The sequence below is a fragment of the Triturus cristatus genome, chromosome 10 (genome assembly GCF_964204655.1).
Source record: "Triturus cristatus chromosome 10, aTriCri1.1, whole genome shotgun sequence".
Classification (NCBI taxonomy): Eukaryota; Metazoa; Chordata; class Amphibia; order Caudata; family Salamandridae; genus Triturus; species Triturus cristatus.
The window spans coordinates 536,609,791-536,632,923 of NC_140593.1; the positions used below are offsets into that span (position 1 = coordinate 536,609,791).

A 23,133-nucleotide genomic window follows, 5' to 3' on the forward strand; every position below is an offset into this window, starting at 1 on the left:
CTCTTGGCTTAAAGTAGCTAAAACTAGGGCTGTGCAAAATTTGCCTAATTTGCTTTGGTTTAAATACGTGAAATTTCAGAACAAATATGCAAAATGTGAAACTGGCCTTTGGCACTATATTTTAGTTCAAATGGCATCCTAATGTTCAGCAGATTTTGTGCTAAGAAACCCCACATATGACGAAAACAGCAGCCTCTCGCCTTCAAATCATTGACGTTGTTGCCATGAACTAATGTTTGCTTCAAAAGGCATGTTATTACGTGACGTGGCTAAAACGCATAAAAAAATGTAACATGAAATTACGCCAGCATAATGAAAATTTCAAAGAGGCCTGAGTAAAACATAAATTATTTTTTTAGAAATAGAGTTGAAGCATATAATTTAATATTTTTAATATTACTTATGATAAATCTCTTCGAGCTATATTTGTTTTGGTTTTGTTCGAAGAAATCAACTTCCACTGGACGACCTGTGATTTTAAATATCTTAACTAGCCAAGGAAAGCCAGTGCAAAGGACAAAGTTACATTTTTTCATCGAAGGTGAGAGCTATGGAGAGCAAAGACTTTGAGTAATGGATACACTTGCTACCGAAAATATCAGAGGTAGCATGTAATAAGGGAGGGACCCATAATCCCCCTGATATTCCATGTCTGATGCAATAGCCTGAATATTTTGTGCTCTTACTGAATGCTTAAAACATATGCATTGCCACTGGGTTAGGGCGGGGGTACTGTTTCAGAGTACTGGGCTGGTGATTGGTCCTGAAGGTCGATATGTTGTGGTGGCGGGGCGATTAGACGGCAGGGACATTGTGTTGGGGAGCATATATGCCCCCAATACAGATCAGACTTCCTTTTTTGCACACCTCTCTGGGAAACTGCCTCCCTTGTTGACGGGCACGGTGCTTTTGGGGGGAGACTTCAATTGCATCACTGATATCTCCCTAGATCGCTCCCATCCCCCTCTTGCGGATTCCCTGATCCATAGGCTGGCTGCGGTGTGGCGGGATTGGCAACAACAATGGGGGTTAACTGATACTTGGAGGGCGCACCACCCGTCTGACAGGGATTACTCTTATTTCTCATCGTTGCATGACCTGCATTTCGGTTGGACTCGATCCTTAGCTCCCCAAATGCCCATGGGGGGATGGTACATAGTGAATACTTAGCTAGGACATTGTATGATCATAACCCACTCTTGACAATCCTACACTGGCTTTGAGATCGCCCTGCCATCCCCACTTGGCGGCTTCGACCTGACCCATTAGAAGACCCAGTGTTCCATGCTAATATTGGAGCGGTCATTGACGAATATTTTAGGGCTAACACCAACATGGCCTCTTCGTTGGTGGTTGAATGGGATGCTCTTAAGTCAGTATTTAGGGGGCGCTGCGTAGGAGAGGTATTAGGAGTGCGCAAAGGGTTGCTGCAAGACTTACTTAAGGCAGAACAGAGGGTGCACGATTTGGAGAAGGAGCACCCAGAGCGTCCGGACAAACAGGCAGGTTTACTTGAAGCTCAAGAAGAGCTAGCAGTACAAATAGAGAGGTTACGCTGCTTCGATTTTAAGGCATACACAGACAAGGTGCATGCGGAGCGTGATAAGGCTGGGGCGTTTCTTGCCTGGCTGGCCAATCCGGCGCGTAGAGGGACATTGATAACGGAACTGAGAGGCCAGGGAGATGAGGTGTTGTACACCCAAAAGAGTATCATCGACTGCTTCCTACAGAGTTATACCGGAGCAGACTGGGTCCTGGGCTCCCGGGGGATGAGAAGTTTCTGCCACAGGCTGGGCTTCCACGGCTTGAGGATGCCGAAGCTCTTGGTCGGGGCATTGAGGCGGGCGAAGTCCGCAGCGCCTTAAAGCACATGGCCAGAAACAAAACCCCGGGCACTGATGGGCTTCCTGTTCAATTTTATGCGGCCTACACAGATGTTTTGGTTCCCTGTTTGGTGGCGCTCTATAACAAGGCGCGTCAGGAGGGTGGCCTCCACGCGCGAAGCCCTCATAGTTCCCCTTCTCAAGCCAGGCAAACATGCTTGGGACCGCTCCTTGTATAGGCCCCTAGCGATGCTTAATCGTGATTACAAGATCTTAAGTCAGATTTTGGCCAGTCGTTTGATGCCCCATATGACGAAACTGATTCATACGGATAAAGATGGATTTATTCCTTCCCGAAATACCGCGATGAATGTGCGCAGACTTATGCGCATTTTGAGGTCAGACTCCTATGATAAGGGTGAGGCCTGCATTTTTGCGGTCGATATTGAAAAGGCCTTCGATAGCCTGGAGTGGCCATATCTTCTTAAGATCTTGCGGGAATTCGGTTTGGGTGAACGCTTTATACAGTGGACGGCGCTACTATACAGTGCTTCTACTGCCAGGGTGCAGACGGGGGGTGGGGGGGGGATTGATTTCTGCTGCCTGTACAGTCGCTCGGGGGACGAGGCAGTGGTGCCCGTTGTCCCCTTTATTGTTTGCCCTGGCAATGGAGCCCACGGCTGCTCACGCTAGGTCAGGGAAGTATTTCCCTGGGCTCTTGGTGGAGGGACGAATGCAGCATATAGCATTGTATGCGGACGATCTCCTCATGTTCCTGCCGGACGCTGGGGACGCCCTCTGGGGAGCAAGGACCTTGTTGGAGACCTCGGGGAGGGTGGCGGGACTCCGGGTGAATTTGGCCAAGTCATGTTTGATTTCTACTAAACCAGACAGGATAGTCCATCCGAGGGCAGGGGATGTTCCATGGGAGTGTTGATGTTTGCCATACTTGGGAACCCAGATTTATCATGCTCCTGACAATCTTTTGGAGGGCAATGTGGGGCGGACGGTGCATGGGGCGAAAACCTGTTTTGATTTTTGGGGGGACTCTTCCACTGTCTGTTGCAGGCAGGGTGGCCTTGGTGAAAATGGTCATCCTTCCCAGGTTCCTCTATTATTTCGGGACGCTCCCCGTTTGGATCCTGGGTAAACTCTTTGCCCAGCATAATACTCTGATTACGGGGTTTATCTGAAAGAAACACGTTAGTTAGATTCCTCACCTTAGAATATCCCCAGGCGTCAGGCTGGATCCGGAAAGAATTTTGGTCAGCAATACTCCTTGCGCGTCGCTAGGCGTCGTCTGCAGCTCCGCGTCCGTCGTCGGCGTCGTGCGCTGGAATGACGTCGTCGGAGTACTTAAACGCCGCCCTCGCGCGCTAACGTCAGTTCTTCTTTTTTCCGCGCCAGACAACGCCGATCCGGGAAGAGCTTACCCCTTTAGTCACTTTTTGACTAAAACTTTTTGGACTCTTTTGTCTACTCGACTCAAACTGGTGCCGGTAGGATGCCTGGGTTTAAAGCCTGTGACTCCTGTCACCGATTGATGTCGGTGACGGATCACCACCACCGGTGCCTTTACTTCCTGGGGGCCGACCACGATGCGGAGTCGTGCCTCGACTGCCAGGCCTTGACCTCGAAGGCTAGGCGGGAGCGGTCCCGCAAGCTTCTCGAGCTCCGACACTTTGCTCCGCGTCGTTCAAGGTCCCGGTCCAGGAGGAGGTCAAAGGACCGGTCGCGGAGCCGCAGCCACCATCACCGCTCATCGGGTTCCAAGTCTTCGGTTAAGTCGAAGTATGGTAAGAAGTCCAAGAGACGACACCGCTCTTCGGACTCCCCTCACTGGTCGCACGACTCGGTCGAGGGTCCGGGTGGTACCACCCCTGCGGCTCCACCGGAGCCACAGGAGCCGTGTCCGTCCCCATACCCACCGGTCCCTGGGACTGACGCGACTCCGGCGGAGATCAGTGCCTTCCTCTCGGCCAAGAGGGGCCTGGCCCCGCCGTCGACGCCTGCCGGCGCGCCTTCCTGCCCTGCGGGCTCAACTGGGCGACCTAGCGAGCCTGCAGCTCCGACCCCGGCGCCGACGTCGACTTCGGTCCCGACGCCGCAGGTCCCCGTGGGATCCAGGCCTGGATCTTAGTCGGTGCAGGTCGACCTCACGGCGCCGAGACAGGTTCCACCCCCGGCGCCGTCTCCGGACGACGCCGTTCCCCCGGTTCAGGCCGGCGCTGCCCGGCGCCGCAGCCGACGGATGACAATTTCATCTACCGTCCGGCTCCGATTATTCCCCCTGTTGATCAGGAATCTGATGACGGGGGCGACTGGGAGGGGTCTGAGGACCCTCTGGCCATGCAGGCCAACTTATTTCAGGACTGGGCAGATGAGCTGGGGGATGCCAGTGGTCTGGACACCTCCCCGGACACTGGTTTCATCTCTCCTCCGACTCTGGCTTCGGAGGAAGGTGCTGCATTTTCCGTGGTGCTGCGCAAGGCGGCCAAAGCCCTTGGGCTGGAGCTGCCTGCTGTGGCCGTGAGGACTAACATCCTCACCGAAGTGCTTCAACCGTCAGCAAGCTCCTCGGAGCCTCTGCTGCAGTTCAATGAGGCACTAGTGGACGTTCTGAAGGGCACCTGGTCCAAGCCCTCCACAGTACCTCCTGTGGATCGGAACGTGGCCTGGCGCCACCGCCCTGCTCCGGGCGACCCCAGTTTTCTGTCCCAACACCCCACGCCCGAGAGCCTGGTTATCGAGGCCTCTACTTCCCAATCCTCCTTCCTGTCCGCTCCCCGGATCGGGAATCCAAGAGGCTGGACCAGTTTGGTAAGAAGCTGTTCTCTTCCCTTAGTTTGGGACTGCGGTCCTTGAACACCGCTTGCCTCTTGGACCGTTATTCTCACTCTCTGTGGGATACGGTGGAGGACGTGCTGCCCCAGTGTCCGGAGGAGGCCCGTACGCGGCTCGCCCAGGCTCTTGCCGACGGGCGGGATGCAGCACGACATGCTATTCGATGTAGACTAGAAACTACGGACTCGCTGGGTAGGGCGATGTCAACCACGGTGGCGCTCCGCCGCCACGCCTGGCTGCGGTCCACGTCTTTCTCAGGGGATGTCCAGAGCACCCTCATGGATATGTCCTTTGATGGCACTCGCCTTTTTGGCGAAAAGGCGGATGGTGCGCTTCAAGGACTCCCAGGCTACGGCCAAGTCCTTGGGCCTTTCGGGACCGCGTCCGCAAACCTCCGCTTTTCGTCCCTTTCGTGGCCAAGGAAGGGGCGCCCCCTCACGTCTGCCTAGCCACTGGCCGCAGAACCAACCTGCACGCGGACGTGGATTCCGCCGAGGCGGTACCGGGGGTCAACGTGCCGGTCAGTCCGCATCAACCCCGGCAGCATCCGCCTCAAAGCCCTCCTAGTCTGTGCTTTCAGGCCCATTCCACGCGAGTGGGAGGCAGAGTTCGCCATCACCTGCTCCACTGGCGTTCCATCACGTCAGACAGGGGCTACTCCCTCCCCTTCGAGACGACCCCTCCAGCCATGCCACCGCAGTGCCACTGCATGTCGGGGGATCACTTGAATCTTCTACGGGAGGAAGTTGCAGCTCTCTTGGCCAAGGGGGCCGTTGAGCGCGTTCCTGGTCCAGAAGTATCTCGTGGTTGCTATTCCCACTACTTTCTGGTTCCCAAGAAGGGCAAAGGGGGCTTACGCCCTATCTTGGACCTCAGGAGCATCAACGCCTTCCTCCGGAAGGAGAGGTTCAAGATTCTTACACTAGCTCAGGTTCTGGCTGCCCTGGATCCAGGAGACTGGATGGTAGCGTTGGACTTGCAGGACGCTGATTTTCACATTCCCGTCCTGCCGGCCCACCGGCGTTACCTGCGGTTCACGTGGGTCAGGAGCATTTTCAGTTCACGGTGCTCCCCTTCGGCCTCACCAGTGCCCCTCGGGTGTTCACGAAAGTGATGGCGGTGGTCGCAGCTCATCTGCGCAGATCAGGGGTTCCAGTCTTCCCCTATCTCGACGACTGGCTGTTGAAGGCGGGCTCGCCCCAGCAAGTCGTCTCCCACCTCCAGACTACGGCCGACCTCCTGCATTTGCTGGGGTTCTCCATCAACGTGCCGAAGTCGCATCCGAGTCCCTCCCAGAAGCTCCTTTTCATCGGGGAGGTTCTGGACTTATCCTCCGGAGCAGTGGGTCCGGGATATTCAGGCTCTGATTCCCATCTTTCAGCCTCTATCCCAGGTTTCGGTCAGGTTGGTGCTGCGGCTTCTGGGTCTGATGGCCTCCTGCATCCTGTTAGTGCATCACGCCAGGTGGCGAATGCGGGCTCTGCAGTGGGACCTGAAGTTTCAGTGGGCCCAGCATCGGGGCAACCTGTCCGACCATGTCTTGATCTCGGATGGCACTGCAAAACAGTTGCAGTGGTGGCTCACGAACCGCGTTTGGGTCAGCGGCAGTTCCCTCTCCCTACCCCACCCGGGCCCCCCCCATCCCTCCTGGGATGGGGGGGCCACATGGAGGAGGTGGAGATCAGAGGACTCTGGTCTCCGGCGGAGTCTCGGTTCCATATCAACCTTTTGCAGCTGAGAGCGATCCGACTTGCACTGAAGGCATTCCTTCCCGTTGTCCGGGGAAGTGTGGTGCAGGTGTACACGGACAACACCACCGCCATGTGGTATTGCAACAAACAGGGCGGGGTGGGGTCGTGAACCCTTTGTCAAGAGGCTCTGCGCCTCTGGACATGGCTGGAACATCAGGGCATCACCCTGGTGGTTCAACATCTGGCGAGCTCTCTGAACGCCAGAGCAGACGAACTCAGCCGCCGGTGCATGATGGATCACGAATGGCGTCTAAACTCGGTTAGATCTATTCACCACCGAAGAGAACGCGCAATGTCAGCAGTTCTGCGCGTTGGAGTTTCCAAGGCGGCACTCGCTCGGGGACGCTTTTCGCCGCGAGTGGAGTTGCAGTCTGTTGTACGCCTTTCCACCTATACCACTTCTGCCCAGAGTGCTGAAGAAGATCAGGCGCGACTGGGCCCAAGTCATCTGGGTGGCTCCCAATTGGACACAAAGGTACTGGTATCCCGAGCTACTCTGTCAATCGATCCCCCCGATACGACTGCCTCTTCAGGAGGACCTTCTGTCGCGGCAGCAGGGGACGGTCCTCTACCCGAACCTGTCCAGTCTCCACCTCCATGCGTGGAGATTGAGCGGCGACAGTTGATGCCATTTGACTTGTCTTCTGAAGTGTGCGATGTGATTCTGGCAGCCAGGCGTCCCTCCACTAAAACGGTATACGCCTGTAAGTGGAACAAATTTGTGGCATGGTGCACAGCAAAGGCTGTGGATCCCCTTTCCGCCCCTCTTTCTGAGGTTCTTCTCTTCCTTCTTTCTTTGGCCCAGCAGGGCTCTGCTCTGGGCACTCTTAAAGGTTATCTTTCTGCTATCTCTGGCTTCCTGATCAGCCTTCTCTTTTCAAATCCCCTGTTGTTTCTCGATTCCTTAAGGGCATTACTCACATGTTTCCTCCTGTCCCTTTCGTAATGCCTCAGTGGGATTTGAATCTTGTTTTGACATATCTGATGTCCGCTCCCTTTGAGCCACTTCATAATTGTACTCTTCGTCTGTTGACGCTTAAGACTGCTTTCCTGGTAGCCATCACCTCTGCTAGAAGGGTGAGTGAGCTCCAGGCTCTCTCTTCTAAGCCTCCTTTCCTTTCTATCCATCCGGACAAGGTTGTGCTCCGCACTCGCCCTTCCTTCCTTCGGTTGTGACTGCCTTTCACATGGGGCAGTCTGTTACGCTGCCCACCTTCTTTCCGCCTCTGCATCCCTCGAAAGAGGAAGAGAGGCTCCACCGTCTGGACCCAAAACGTGCGCTCTCCTTCTATCTGGACCGCACAAAACAGTTCCGGGTGGACGACCAACTCTTCGTTGGCTACGTGGGCGCTAAGAAGGGGCGGGCGGTGACCAAGCGGACCATCTCTCGGTGGGTCGTTTTGTGCATCAAAGCTTGTTACTCCTTAGCTAAAAAGGGACCTCCTGTTGGGCTGAGGACCCATGCCACTCGGGCCACGGCGGCGACGACTGCCCTGGGTCGGGGAGTCCTCTTGCAGGACATTTGTCAGGCAGCAACGTGGGCCTCGCTGCACATGTTTGCCAAGCATTATTGCCTGGACAGCCAAGTCCGGAGAGACGGCTTCTTTGGTCGTTCTGTTCTCCAGGACTTTCTGGTGAGATATTGGTTCGCAGACCCACCACCGGGGATGGTTTTGCTGGGGTATCTATTATAAGGTGAGGAATCTAACGTGTTTCTTTCAGATGAACAAGTTACTTACCTTCGGTAACGATGTATCTGTAAGAAACATTAGTTAGTAGAATTCCTCACCGACTCACCCATCCTCCCCGCTCTGCGAACCGATATCTAGGGTTGAGGTTATCCCTTTCAGGGCCCTAGAATTTTTTGGCACCAGTGTCTGTCTCTTGCATGGCTCTGCGTTCCTGGCGCGGAAAGCTATGTACAAGAACTGACGTCAGCATGCGAGGGCGGCGTCGAAGTACTCCGACGTCATGCCGACGACGGACGCGGAGCAACAGACTACGCCTAGCGACGCGCTAGGGGTATTGCTGACGAAAAATCTTTCCAGATCCAGCCTGACGCCTGGGGATATTCTAAGGTGAGGAATCTAACTAATGTTTCTTACAGATATATCGTTACCGAAGGTAAGTAAGGTAAGTAACTTGCTCATATGGGGGACTGGGAGATGGAGGGTTGCTTTGACCACCCTTCAGCGGCCCACGGCAGAGGGGAGCCTTGCTTTGCCGGACCTAGAGGCCTATTTTCATGCTGCGCAGCTTCAATGGTTTACGAAATGGGTAGCGGACCATATTCGGCGCACGGAGGACCAGGGTGGGTTGGATCCGAGTTGGGACCAATTGTCCTGTGTGCTGCTGCGGACCCCGCTGAGAGGTGACTTACTGCCGCCAGATTTGCGCACGGTGCGCCAGTGTTGGGCACAACTGGCCAGGAGGGCGCACGCTAAGACTCCGTATGCGCCCGAGATCTCGCTGAAGATGTGCTTGGCATTGCCCCACGGGAGAGATTGGGGCCAATTTCTGGTGTGGGAAGAGTTATGGCAATAGGTGACCTTTATGAGGACGGTAACATTCTTCCTTTTAATGACATCAGGGAGCGACATGATCTCCCGCGGGAGGACTTTCTCTTGCATGCTGCCCTGACAGTGGCTATCAGAAAGCACTGGTGAAAGGGACTGTTGGAACCAGAAACGTTTCTCGCTTGTCAATATGTAGTGATGGCGGTGGGCACGTTTAAAGCGGTGACCTGCCTCTACCGACGGATTACCCGGGATCTGCGTCAACCCCTGACGGCGTTGCGCCTAAAGTGGGAGGCGGATCTGGGGAGGCCCATTGCAGAAAAACCTTGGGAGGCGATTGTAGAGCGGCCGTGGAAATGTTCTCAGAATGCGCGTTTCCAGCTCATTCAATTCTATGTCTTCCACAGGGCCTACCTCACGCCTGGTAAAATTACTGAATACTTTGGGGTGACGGCCACTTGTCCCCGTTGCGACCAGGATGGGGCGAGTTTTCTCCACATGTTCTGGGACTGTCCGAAGGTGGGAAACTTCTGGAGAGAGGTGACGACTGCTCTGAGGACTGGGATGGAGAGGGAGATAGCAGTGACACCGGGGGTCTGCTTGTTTCATTGGTTTCCACACACCACCAAGACCAAGATTACCAGCAAGTTTATTGACCATGGGCTGGTTTTGGCTAAGAGAGAGCTTACTTCCCACTGGAAAGCGAGGCAGGTGTCTAGTTTGGTGCGCTGGAATAAGGTGCTGGTGAAATGGGCAGAAAGTGAAGGGAACTATAGGTTATGTATGGCTCAGTGTAATGGGAGTGAGAAATCACTGGAAATGGCCTGGGCGTGGGTGGCACTCCTAGAACTAGTCAACCATCCGGCCGTAGAAGATGAGGATACACTGGATGTGGGGGATGTGGGCATTGTTCCCAGTAAGCTGCGCACGTGGGCGCTCGCCCACTGGTCTCTCTTCGAGCGCGCAGTGTGGCATTTGAAGCGCGCACTACAGCAGGTTAGTCCAGCAGCAAGTGCCTCCTGCACTTGCTGCATTTCATTTGATGAAAGGGCGCCTGCAGGACAGAATGTAAGCCTTTGCGAAAGTATTCATGTTAATCGTAGCGCCCATCATGCGCTTCAATTAACATGATTACTTTAACAAAGGCACACAATCTGTCCCGCAGCTGCGTCCTTTCAACAAAAGAAATGCAAAGAAGTGAGTGAGGCTGGCGTGAACTTGCAGTGAGTGCTCTTTATCATGGCAGCGCAGAGCTGCTGTGCTTGCACCACAGTAAAGTGGTCCCACGACCGGACCCGACCCGAGCGGTTCCTTAGCAGCCCAGAGGTACTTATAGCTGAACCAGACTACCGCTGGGCGTTGCCGAGGAGTCCATGAGTCGCCGTGGCCACGGCCTGCCAATTGCCGTGGGTTCGAGTCGGGCTCGCCTCAGTAAAGTAATCTCAGAGGCCTAAAATTGTTAACAAACCTTATTTATAGATGCAGGAGTATTAGCTGCAGAGTGAAAGAGGGCGTTAGAGCAGACGCCATCAACGGTGATCACTTTGCATATTTATATGAAATTATTGTATATGAATGTGTGCATGTATAATCCCCAGTTGGGACGGCCCCCAGTGACCTTCATGTTTGTGTATGCTGTTTTGCACACACGTCTCACCAGCGACTCAGTACATTCAGATGGACCACACTGGTGACGTGTGTGCAAAGTTGTATTACACTTTCACTGTGAAGTGCTGCGCTGTGTTGTTACCGCTGCCCAACATGACGAGGCGGTGTTACCTTTCATGCTAATAAAAATGTGCTTTAGTGGCACGCGCGGTGACAGTCTTGATCACCTTCTGAGCTGCCGTCTGCCTGCCCTGTTACAGCGGTGAACTGCTCCCTGACAGTTTTAAGCTACGTTACTAGTCACCCTCACTAACTCTTTTTGGGTCGGAGGAATGTGAGGGCCACTGTGGTGCGTGTCAACTTAACTTCTCAGCATGCCGAGTGTCACTAAGTCAATGGAGCCTGTAGGGACAGGCTGTGGCTGATGTGATGGTGGCGGGCGGTACGCTGGACCAGGGTGGACAGCTCTGTCAGCTAATGATTTTCTTGATGAGCTTCTTTTCTCTTGCAATAATACAGCCTGTGGTATATGATGCGACTCTTCTTGGAGTTTCTCATTGCTGAGATGGGTGTAATTGCTTATATTTATGTTTCCCTCGTCGTCATTGCTTGAATTTGTTTGCCAGAAAGTGTCACTCATTGTGGTGTAAATGTCACTCATATTTACACTGAAAATATGACAATGTCACACATAGCAATCCCTTTGCAGCTATGGAAGTCTACAATCCGGACTTGTGCTTTCAGAATTACCTGAAGGCACACGTTGTGCTTGTAGACTTGCTCCATTTCATTTGCTAATAGAGCGGTGCAGATTGTGTGTAGAGCTCTATTAACAAATTAATCGAGCAAGACTACAAGCTTTGATTTTTCGGATGTTGAGCGACGTGAGGCTAGAAGCTACTTTCTCAGCTCGAAAGACGGCAGCTCTAGCCTTAGCCACAACCTTGCCCACAAGTACAGAAGCATTTCCAATATTATATACACCAAAGTCATAGCTATTTCTTATTTATCTTATGCAATTTTCTACCATTAACAAAGCCAATAGCCCTGGCTTGTTGTAAGTGTAATGTTACTCGTTGTGTTATATATTTATACTTATGGATAAATAGACAGACACAGCAAAATACCAGTGGGGCAGCACACTATGCTAAGTACAGATTTTTAGCTTAAGTATTTCAAACCACTCCCTCAATTACATTAGCCAAGCCCCTATGAGAGACCCCCCCCCCATGTTTTTTTCATCCCACTTAAAGCCCTGACTACAAGCATGACGTGCTTTGATCTGCCATCCCGTGGTGTCAACAGACTTACTTCATGCCTGTGACTCGCTGCGCCAGAGAGCAGACCGACAGGAACTAACCCCAAACCCAAGGCTTTAAGTGGGCCGGGTCAGACACAGAAAGTAACCCCAAACCCAAGGCTTTAAGTGGGCCGGGTCCTGCCGGCTGTGCTCAGCAGGTGCCGAGACGCGGGGGTGCAACTAGACGTGAACTTGGGGGCGGGGGCTAACACTCACAGCCAGGGCTGGCCCTAGCACTAGTCGCACACGGTGCAACAGTCTTTTTTGGCGCCCCTCCCCCATTTCCTTCTCCATGAATTCCCTCACTACCACTCACCAACTATGCACCTCATCTCTCTATAGAACCTTTCTGACCAACATTTAATTTTTTTATTGCGCTACTCATAGTTTACTCGCACTCAGTTCTGTGATCTGCATGGTACACATTCTTTGTAGCAGGCACATTAACTCTCTGCACTGTGTGGGTGGCAGGAGTGCCCATGTGAGTGCACAGTGAGCGATGCAACAGTGTGAGTACGGTAAGAGGAGTGACTGCAGGTTGAGTGAGGTTACCACATGAATTTGGGTGCGGCTGTAAGTGCAGAGTGGGACGAATGAATGTATGGTTAGTGATGGGCTTATTTGAGTGAGATTGCAGATTGATCAGTGAGGGGGACAAGTGAGTGAAGTGTCACATGAGTGCAGGGTGAGTAGTGTGCTCTGGGACTGCAGGGTGAGGTACAGGGTGAACAGCATATATGCATTGTGAGTGCAGCGTGATCACTGTGAGTGCAGGGTGAGCGGGTGAATGGTGTGAGTGAATTGTGATCGCTGTGAGTGTGAAAGTGAAGGGCGAGAATGAGGAGTGAGTTGTCTGAATGCAGGGTTGATTACCAGACACTTGAAGAAACTCAGCATGTTATTGACTGCGGCGTAGGGTTTCAGATACAAGTTAAACTGTTGCTATTATGGCATTAATCAGGGATCGAGGGTGGAAGAAATAAATAATGGGCTTATCCTGCAACAAACGTTCACTCTGTTGACTAGGGTTGCCAGATCCTTATTTTGATGTCCCAGACGGTACAAAAATAAAAATCCACCTTATTTATCATATGCAAATAAAAACCAATGACAAAGCCAACAGTCCTGGCTTGTTGTAGGTGTAATTGTTACTTGTATTAGAGATTGGCATTTTCTCTAGTGGAAGTTTTAAGGTAGTGCAGAGGGTTAATATGCCTGCTGCAAAGAACATGTACCATGCAGATCACAAAGTGCAAAGAATTAAAACTGGTTAGCGGGTTACTACTTATGTCAGAGAGGTCATTTTGTTACCTGCAATTTATAAGTTAAAAACTTAATATAGAACAGTAATCTATTAACTGTCATCAAAGAACTTCATGCATACTGCAAGGTATAGATTAGAGCGTTATGATTGTTTCCCCAGCCATTCATTATCCTAATGTTGCAAAAAGGGTTCATTTGGGTACAAAGTGATTCTTATTAAAGGGAAATCCTAACCATGGTGTTACATTTTAAATTCTGAGTTTGTGATTCGCCAGACAAAGCACTCTTAAACTATACTGCCTATCAGTATGGATGACATGTCCCTCCTATACCTTGCAGTTCTCGGTCATATGTAACATTTCTTATCCACTGATTTACATACCTATGATTTATTGTCTCTGTTTAATATGTGTGCAATATAAAGTACACCCCACACTGGTATGAGAGACGTTATAAAACGAATTAAATACATCTGAGAGAGAGTGGTAATGGAGACCTTCAGGGGCACTGTTAAAGGGTAATAGGGAGGGAATCACTGGCGGGGGTGGTCATTGGCATGCGCCAACAAACGTCACACAGGGCGCCACCAGCGCTAAGGCCGGCTGTGTGCGGGGCATATTGTGTGTCTCTGAGAGAGCATTCATGGTAATTGCAGCACATGACTGGCGCTGCGATTAACATGAATACTCACACAATCTGCTCGGATATTTGTCGCTGCAACCACACACATGGTTGGGTAGTGGCGCACATAGCCTTGGCTGCAGCGCACAGAGACCTTACAGTGCCGCACACATAGGGAAAAAATTAGAGGGAACATTGGATGTGGGGCGGGCCCCTTGAGCGACCTTTCCCACCTGCGGGGCCGTAGCGTGAGATGAGATCACTGCAATCACGATAAGAGGCTTCCCCCTGTGTCCCTTCTTCACTAACTACCTTGGCTTGTGCGGAAGGGAGACTGATAGGTGGTATGGGAGTCTTGTTCGTATTCCTGAATATCTTAGTAACTGGCGACATGCTTGGGTGGGTGGTGGGGGGGTCCTTGTTGGGGGTGGTTCAGAAGTCGGAGGGGAGGGAGGGGGTTGAGGGTTCTTTTTGTTGCTTCACACTATTGGACTGGATTACGCATGCAGGTGGACTGAGCTGTATCACGGATGCCTCGCAGGGGTGTGAATGAGACTTCGTGTTCAGTCTGTTATGATATACATAGCATTGCATGCTGATTTCCTCCCTTGAGCATTCTGAGGACCGCAGGATTGAATGCATGTTTTCTGAAAATCAATAAAAATCTATTACAAAAAAAACCAAAAAAAAACATATGCATTGCCACGTACATATCCTGTTTTCACAGATAAGGCACTACTCAACACATTACAGACTTCCAAATAGCATTATGCATTGTAACTGATTTCCCTAGTAGTTTAGGCATAACCTCTTTTTTATCTCTCCTTCATATACTCTTTTTTTTTTTCTCTTTTTATTCATTGAAAACACCCTGCCCAAATTAAGTAGAACCCTTCAATGAACTAGTGCTTTCTCACCTTGATCTTTCCTTTGAGACAGACAACCTAGACATTATAGGGGTTGTCAGGGCTTCCACATCTAGGTCCCAGTAAAGTAAAAAGTGATATACCTTATCTCACTGGACATTACTCAAGAGGATTAACCTTATTACATGCTGTTTCAAATGTATAATCTCAAGCGTCTAGTGTAAATGTAGACCCTTGGGAAACCTATTTGGTGGCCATAGACATCTCATGGAGCAGATCATGGGACTCCTTTTTACCTCTGACAGTGATCTCATGCCACTTGTTGTACTTAAGGCAGAAGGCTCTCCCGCCTTAGGCACAAGCTGTTTGAACCAGTGACTTCATGTGACTTGTAGTTGTTTTGTTTGACACTCCTGTCTTGTTCCGCTTTACTTCAATGAAATGTGATGGCTAATAGAATGCCCTATTCGCATCAGAATCATACACTCTTTTCATTATGACATGTTGGTAATTTGAATCCATCATTCTGTCTCAAAGGTGGTGTCAGACTTAAATTTGAGCAAAGAGGTTTCCCTGGTCTGTCTGTCTTCTGCGATCCAAGGAGAATCCTGGACAGAGTTCTACTTCTGCTTAGGGTGTAGAAATGCAGTGCTTTTAGTACTGGTGAAAGTGATCATTATGTCCTCCCCCCAGCTCTTTAGTGCACAATGTGTGTATATGGGAGGAGGGCAGTGGCTCAAGAGTTTCCCCTCCATCACCTGTTTGCATGTAAGAGCCAGAACCGGAGCTGAAGGCCTCAGTGCAGTTCAGACTATCATCTCATTTGCTTATGGTTACAGCTTTCAAAACCAGTGGGCCTCCATCCTTCATCCCATAAAGTACCTACCACCACTAGAAAGATACATTTGTTGTCAATTGCTAGTGGTTTTATGGCCGATCTATATAGTTGCAGGTTCCATTCTTTATGTTTTTGGTTGGTGCTAAACCATGTTCTGACATGTCATTGGGCTATTCCCTTCAGAGAGTGCATGTTTAGACATCCATTTTAAATGACCCTACAGTTCTATGTAATAATCTCAGCAACAAAAACATAGACTCTTCAAATATGAGCATGCACTTAATAGCAATCTACCAAAATACATAGATGTAGAAATTTGGGATCACCCTGCAAAATTTACATCCCACTTGTTAGGACTGCTTTAATTTAAATTCTTGCTCGATTCCTACCATATATTGAAACATTTTCAACTGTGAGATAGACCAATTCTTTTTAATGCCAAAATTGTTTCAGGTCACTAAAACTTCAATTTTTAAATTATTTCAGTCAGTTTTTTTGGGTTACATGTGGAGATTGATTTTATTTTTATTTTCAAGGGGACTGGATTGCAAGCATATCAAACCGGGGAGATCTACAAAGTTGTCAATAGTAATTCTGCAATCCGTCTCAGAACAAAACCTATTTGGATACTAGTTCTTGTACTTTTTTTTTTTTTTTAACAACCTCTGTATAGGAAAATGGAGTTTACTTCTCCGCTTAGATACAGCTTATACTCTGGTACTGGTGATAATCTGCAGAAGTATCAGTAGGCACAAGGCACATTATTTGTAACAAAGGTGCCATTTTGCAGACAACAGTTGGAAGTTTATCTTCTTGGTAATATCAGAGTGTTGACCCCAGCTGAGCATTCATGTGCATGCTAAATGTGGGAGATTAGTGTTATTCAATTTACATACTGTTAAAAAATAAATTTGTCACTTTTGCAAGTAACCTTTACTAATGATTATTGTATTTTTGTTAATAAAATATACATTATTAGTTATACCAGAATTGAAGGACCAGCACATTGTAAATAGTCCAGGAAGAAGACATCAATGGTGTCGTCACTGTAAAGTAGTAGTTCTTGGCGGCGGTGTAAGGAAATCCCTCAGAGATCTACCTCTTATCAAACAGGTATGAAAAAGGAAACCTTTTCTTATATCCTAAGGAAATTACTGAATTCTATGTATTTTTCCTTTAACATTCAAATATTATCTAGTGAATGTGTATGCACTCAAAAGCCAAACATGTCTAACTGTTTGAGCGCTAATGATATTCCTTTCATAATTTCTGTCCCTATTTGAAATCATGGGTTCTTTTCAGAAGATGCTTATACATTACTGCCCCTTGTATTTGAGTGATCCATTTAAGAATTACTTCTGACCAGCTATTTGAGAAAAGAGTTAAACGTAGAAAATGTTTTTAACCTATCTTATTCATTTAAAGCATTTTGATAATAGTTGCAAATAGTTTTGTTACTGGACGTTGAATAGATGCAATCTTTTTTTTTTAAGTGTACCAAATTATTCCTCTGAGTTTCAAATTTATGTTTTCGTTTGTGTGGTGCAGTGATTTATCTGATTTAAAACTTTTAATTCTTCCTGTATTTTTACTGAGTTTACCGCATGTTTTACTGTCTCTTGTTTGTATAAAGTTAAGATTTATTTAAAAATCTAAAATGTTTACATTCCCTCTATGTATGCATCAAGATAGCTTTTCATCCTCTATAATTCTTGAATGAGACCTGGTTAGCAAAGAATATTCTATTCTATTGGGCGATTTATAGAAACTTCATTTTCAATAAATTAACCAGCTGCTTCTTATATATGGATGTAATCAAGGAGTAAGCACATAGACCAAGTTATTCAACTCTTAATTACTGTATGATTATGTCATACATGGATCACAAGCTTACACCTATTGCAGGATGCTGCAAGCAACTCGCATTTGAAAATAAAGCGCAAGTGAGAAATGGGTGTAGGAGGTGTAATTAATGATGAGCTAAGTGGCTTCCATTTAAACCTGTGAAGCAGGTTTTGCTTAATGTCCTCTTTCAGCTCATAAAATACAGGGGTTTATCTTGCAGCTATAGAGCCCCCTCAAATCATTGGTAAATTTAATCTGGAGCTTAAAGCTAAGTGTCCAAATTGTTTATGTGGAAATTCCAATTTCCTGTGGATGAGATGGAAAGGTCTGTTTATTGCTGAAAAATTGAAATCAATCACACTATTTTCAGCGGTATGCACACACAAATGATCAGATCCTAGGCTGGTGAATCTGGCTTGATTTCCAAAACGCATAGTTAGTATTTTTTGATTTGCTATCCTGCTAGGTAACCTGTAGAACAGCAATGCAGTGAATGAGAACAGGATATCCCTCTGTAATTACCTAATGGATGTTGTGCCATGTTATGACTGGTTGGAATCTACCGGACCATTAGCTCATCTGAAACAGAGACCTGTAGATAAAAGATCAGTATATGGGACATATGTGCTGTATGCAGATGATGATAAATAAGTGAGATTAGAGACAAAATGAAGACATTTGCTAGTTATTGCATCTGATTGAGAATTCTAGCAGCAGATTCCTTACCTCAGAATACTCCCGAGGCATCAGACTGGATCCAGAAGCCTTTGACAAGCAGTATCCTTTGCGTCAGTAGGTGGGGTCATTTCACTCCACATTGTGTAGTCTGTTTCGTCCGCACCAGAAATTACATGCATGGTGCCTGTATAGTCGCCACTCCAGCGCTCTAACATCAGGTCAGAGCAGATCTGGAGAGAGCTTCCCCAGTCAATTTTTGACTGACATTTTTCTGTCTTTTGTCGAATATTTTTTTGAGACTGTCTCCTTGTGTGAGGATGTCCTCCTAAAAGGCAGGTTTCATACCATGTTGCGCCTGTCACTGCCAGATGTCGGTGATTGACCCTCACATGTTTTTGCCTTTGGTGTCTGGAGCAAGATCACAATGTCAAGACGTGCAAGGACTGCTGTGCCATGCATCCAAAGGCGCTGAGGGAGAGGTCAATCAAGCTACTCGATGCCTGACGCCGATAGACCCGGCAACATTCCAGATCTCAGTTGCGACGAAGGTCTTGAGATTGTTCGCAGAGCCGCTCCTTGCGATTATTGTCCTATTCGAAGTCATCAGGAAAATTCCCTAAATCCCACAAGAAGAAGTTAAAAAGGTCTTCGACTTTGCCACGCATGACTTTGGATGAGGTGCAGGGCCGTCCGCACTCGAGGCCTAGCTCTGTGGTGTAGCCTGCACCTGGGCCTTCCCTGCACCTCTCTGAGCTTCTTGGAGCCGGAGCGACCCTCGCCCAGCTAAAGGAATTTTATGAGGATATGCACCTCATCATTGGACGGCTACCTCTGGAGCGCCCTCAAGGCCAATGGGTTTGGGAGGGGCCCCCTGCTGGCTTTCCGCTGGCAAGCCTGGCACAGCGCAAGCCGGGACCTCGGGATCCAGTGACCAAAGCAGCACTAGTTGAGTGAGCTCGACCTTCCTCGGACATACTCCAGTGGTACTGCCCCTCCATCGTTTCTGACACAGAGCTGGACTGGCATTGTTCGATTTCCCCCCCCCCCCCATCTCATTTCAGAGTCTGTCTTATTCTTTTGACAGGCCTGTCTTGGGTGATGAAAGGGAGGGTTCTGAGGACCCTTATGGTTACCAAAACTAACCATACCCTGAGGGCACCTAGTATGAGCATCTGGTCGAAGCCAGCTGACTGGACACCTCACCGGACACTGGCCTGGTCTCTCTCCCTACCGTGGCTATGGAGGAGGATGCCTTGTTCACTGTGGTGGTGAGGAGGGCAGCTGAGGTCTAGGAACTTCAGTTGCCCTCAGTGGCAGTCAAGATGAATGTCTTGAAGGAGGTGCTTCAACTGCAAGTTGCACTATCAGAACAATTTTTCTCTTTCAATGAAGCCCTCACAAAGTTCTGCTTGGGATCTGTTCCAAGCCCTGTACATGGCCTCTTGTGCACAGGACAAATGCCTGCCATCGCACCACCCCAGTGGACCTCACTTTCCTCACCCAGCACCCCACCCCAGAGAGCTTGGTGGTCCAAGCTTTCATCTCCAAAGTTAGACCCGTCGCGTTCCCTACCACTCAACCCAATTGCAAATCCAATTGACTGGATACCTTTGGGAAGATGATGTTCTCTTCTGCCAGCCTAGCACTGCGTAAGTGAACACTGTGTGCCTCTTGGGCCGATACCCCCACACTATCTGGGACTTGGTTGCACAGGTACTGCCAATGGTCTTGGAGGAGGCCCGAGCCATACTCTCAAGTAATTGCTGACGGGAGAGATGCAGCCAAGTTCACCAAATGATGTTGGCTGGACTTGACAGACTCGCTGGGCAGAGGGATTTAGTCGGCGGCCATTAGTCTCCACGCCTAATTGAGAACCACTTGCATTTCTGGGGATGCCCAAGCATCGCTCATAGACATGCCCTTGACTTTCCATGGCCTCTCACCAACCCCAGTCTGCCTTCTAACCATTTCATGGCCACTGAAGGGTTTTTGAACCGTGTCTCTACCCTCCCAGCTACTACAGCCAGCCCGTTGCCCAACCTTTTTGTGACAGAGGATGCAATTCCCGTAGACCACGTGGGAAGGTAGCCAGATGTTGGGCCTGTCAGCATGTCCTAAGCCCCTCCCCCCTCCCCACCCAAAATCACTGGAGGTCAACAACATCCGACTGTTGGGATTTGCAAATCGTCCAAAGGGGTTATTCCTTTATACCCATCCCTCCACTCATGCCACCTGCTTATGACAGGCTGATGCAGGACCACCACTCCTACTCTGTCAGGAATTGTCTGCTCTCTTGGCCAAGGGAGCTATAGAGAGGGAGCCAATTTCAGAAGTAGGTCGTGGATGCTATTCCCACCTCTTTCGGGTGCCAAAGAAGAATGGAGGTCTACACCCTATAATATACCTGCGTCTTCTCAATCTCCTACTCAAGAAGGTAAAATACAAAATGCTCCTGCTCGCTCAAGTTCCGTCTGTTCTGGACCCAGCAGACTGTATGGTAGTGTTGGACTTGCAGGATGCATATTTCCACATCCTTGTATTCCCTGTGGTTCATAGTGGGCCAAGAGCACTTTCAGTTTTCTGTGCTCCCCTTGGCCTTACCAGCTCCCATCAGGGTTTTACCCAGGTCACGACAGTGGTTGCAGCTCCTCTCCAGAGGGTATATGGTTCCAGTTACCCCTACCTCAAGGCCGTTGAAGGCGGGCTCGCCGCAGGCAATAGTCTCCCACCTCCAGATGGCGAACCTCCTACACTCGCTGGCGGTCAATATCAATGTGCCAAAGTCACACCTGACTCCCTTTCATCTCAGCTGTACTCACTCTACTAGAGCCAAGGCTGCGACCACTGCATTAGCTCGCGGACTTCCTGTCCTGGATATCCGTCTGGCAGTGACGTGTACTTTCTTGCGCACATTTACGAAACACTACAGCCTGGACAGTCCTGTCCGGTGTGATGGTCTCTTGGTCTGTTTGGTCCTAGAGGATGTTTTAATCTAATCCATATCGCAGCCTCACCTCCGGGTAGTTATTGCTTGGGTATCTATTCTAAGGTAAGGAATCTGCGGCTGGAAGTCTCTATCAGATGGACAAGTTACTTGCCTTCGGTAACTCCTTATTTGGTAGATACTCTGTCTAGCCACAGATTCCTTACTGATCCTCACTGCTCTGCGAACGGATTATAGTGTAAAGGTTTAACCCTTTTAAGGGCTCCAGCTTCGCACACCCAGTGGTCAGTATTCCTTGTAGCTCTCTGCGCTTCTGGCAGGAAAGGTTGCGGGGAAAAAAAACTGATTACAGCACGCTGAGGTGGCGCCTATCTAGGCATCACGTGTATCATTTTTGTCGCAGGTGATGCCAACGATGCAATGCAAAGCTTAACGACGCCACCTACTGTCACGTAGGGGTACTGCTCGTCAAAAATTTCTGGATCCAGTCTGACACGTGGGGAGTATTCTAAGGTAAAAAATCTGCAGCTGGATAGTCTCTACCAGTTAAGATCCTTATTGAAGGTAAGTAACTTGTTATTTAGGGATTGTTTTCTGCTGTACTGGTATTGCTCATGTGGAAAACGTTTGCCAATATCCTAAGACATACCCTGTGACAATGTAAAAGAAAGTAGACCAAGGTATGTAAAATATTTTATATGTGCACCTTATGCCCTGTAATTTTCTCCATTCAGTTCAAAAGTAAACTTAAAAGTGCAGTATAGCTTAGATATAGGATGGCAGCCCAATTTCACATAATTGTCTTTTCTTTCTACAACAGTACACCTCTAGCTATTCTAATAGAGTTGTGGAACACTTTTCCAATTAGTAAAATGATAGTATAGCTTGAAAATTTGAATATCAAGTGAAAATATTTGCATGTTTGAATTTGATCCATAGGAGCACAATGAGAGCCTTGGTGTGGCGGAGAATATCGTCTTTTGCAGTAACAACTGTTTCCTTCTCCATTCATCGCAAGAAAAGCATTTCGAGTGCAAGGTAACTGTTAATCACTTACAACAAAAGTCTGAAAAAAACACCAAACAATATAAAACACCACTTCTCACTCCACAGTTGCCCAATATATGGTTTCCTTTTTACAGTGATAAGCAGTATACTAGCGTAAAGAAGGGCTATTCTAAATGTCTCTACCAATAGTTATAAACTCAAAAGGGCTTTTATCCTTCTTCCAGCATGATGCAGGACACTATTGCAGTGCATCACAGTATAATTGTGCATCCACTGTCCTTTTTTCACTTTCTGGCTGTGCACTCATACACACTGATCATAATTAGTCCACTCAGTCTGAATGGTGTTATACCATATATATACCTAGCTAGTCCTAACTTGAGGCCGACTTTCTCTCACCTGCATGCAAGAGGGCCTTCACCACAAACCTACCATTGACTCAAGGACAATTCTTGGTCGGATATGAAGACCTTGTCAACCAACACCTCATATAATAAGGGTAAAATTAAATACATTAATGTGTGTTTTATTTAGTTAAATTATATTCACTTTAATTGAATCTGAGTAAACACAATTAGTATTAGGTTGATTTGAAATACTTTAGCAAAATAAATGATTGGATGTAGAGCTATGATTAGTAGCATTGTCAGTGAGAATACAATATGTTTACAAATGGAAAACGTAAAAATTATTGAATTAAAAGGAGCCAAAATGTGTATTGGGTTATGCTTTGATTAATGGTATGGGTTAGAGATAGCATTAGAGGTAGGATAAGGAAACCTTATTAAAAAAATTACATTATTTAAATGATTGAATTATATTTAATTAATTTAATACAATGATATTGCATAAAATACAAATAAATATTTAACAATGATTAGTGTAAGCGATAGGATTAGCGTTAGGTTCAGGATAGTGGCAACATACTGTACCTAAGTCATTTCGAAATAATTTGGATTAAGTGTAATGTTACAATTGATATTAAGTTTGAGATAAGGGCCTTTTACGTTAGCAGTAGGGCAAAGTTTTGTGTAATTTAGTTAATCAAATATACATTTTCTGTGCTTTTAGTGAGAAATAAGTAACTAAATTTAATGTATTTAAATAAATACATTTAGTTAATTTTTACTGTACATTGGACTTAAAGTTGTCCTTACCCGAAATGTTAGGTGGGCGTATTTATTTCACTTCAAATGCATTAAATGTGATGTATTTATTACTAAAAAGG

General features: G+C 48.2%; 1 protein-coding gene across 9 annotated transcripts in view; it reads left to right on the forward strand.

Annotated features, from left to right (window-relative positions):
• The window catches only part of KMT2C (lysine methyltransferase 2C), a 1,736,691-nt gene that overhangs the window by 1,603,203 nt on the left and 110,355 nt on the right, over positions 1 to 23,133 (forward strand). For all 9 annotated transcript variants that reach the window (XM_085632007.1, XM_085632012.1, XM_085632004.1 and 6 more), the window contains 2 exons: positions 16,410 to 16,543; positions 21,837 to 21,935. In XM_085632007.1, the coding sequence (XP_085488133.1) occupies positions 16,410 to 16,543; positions 21,837 to 21,935 (233 nt within the window). The remainder of the gene's footprint in view (positions 1 to 16,409; positions 16,544 to 21,836; positions 21,936 to 23,133) is intronic.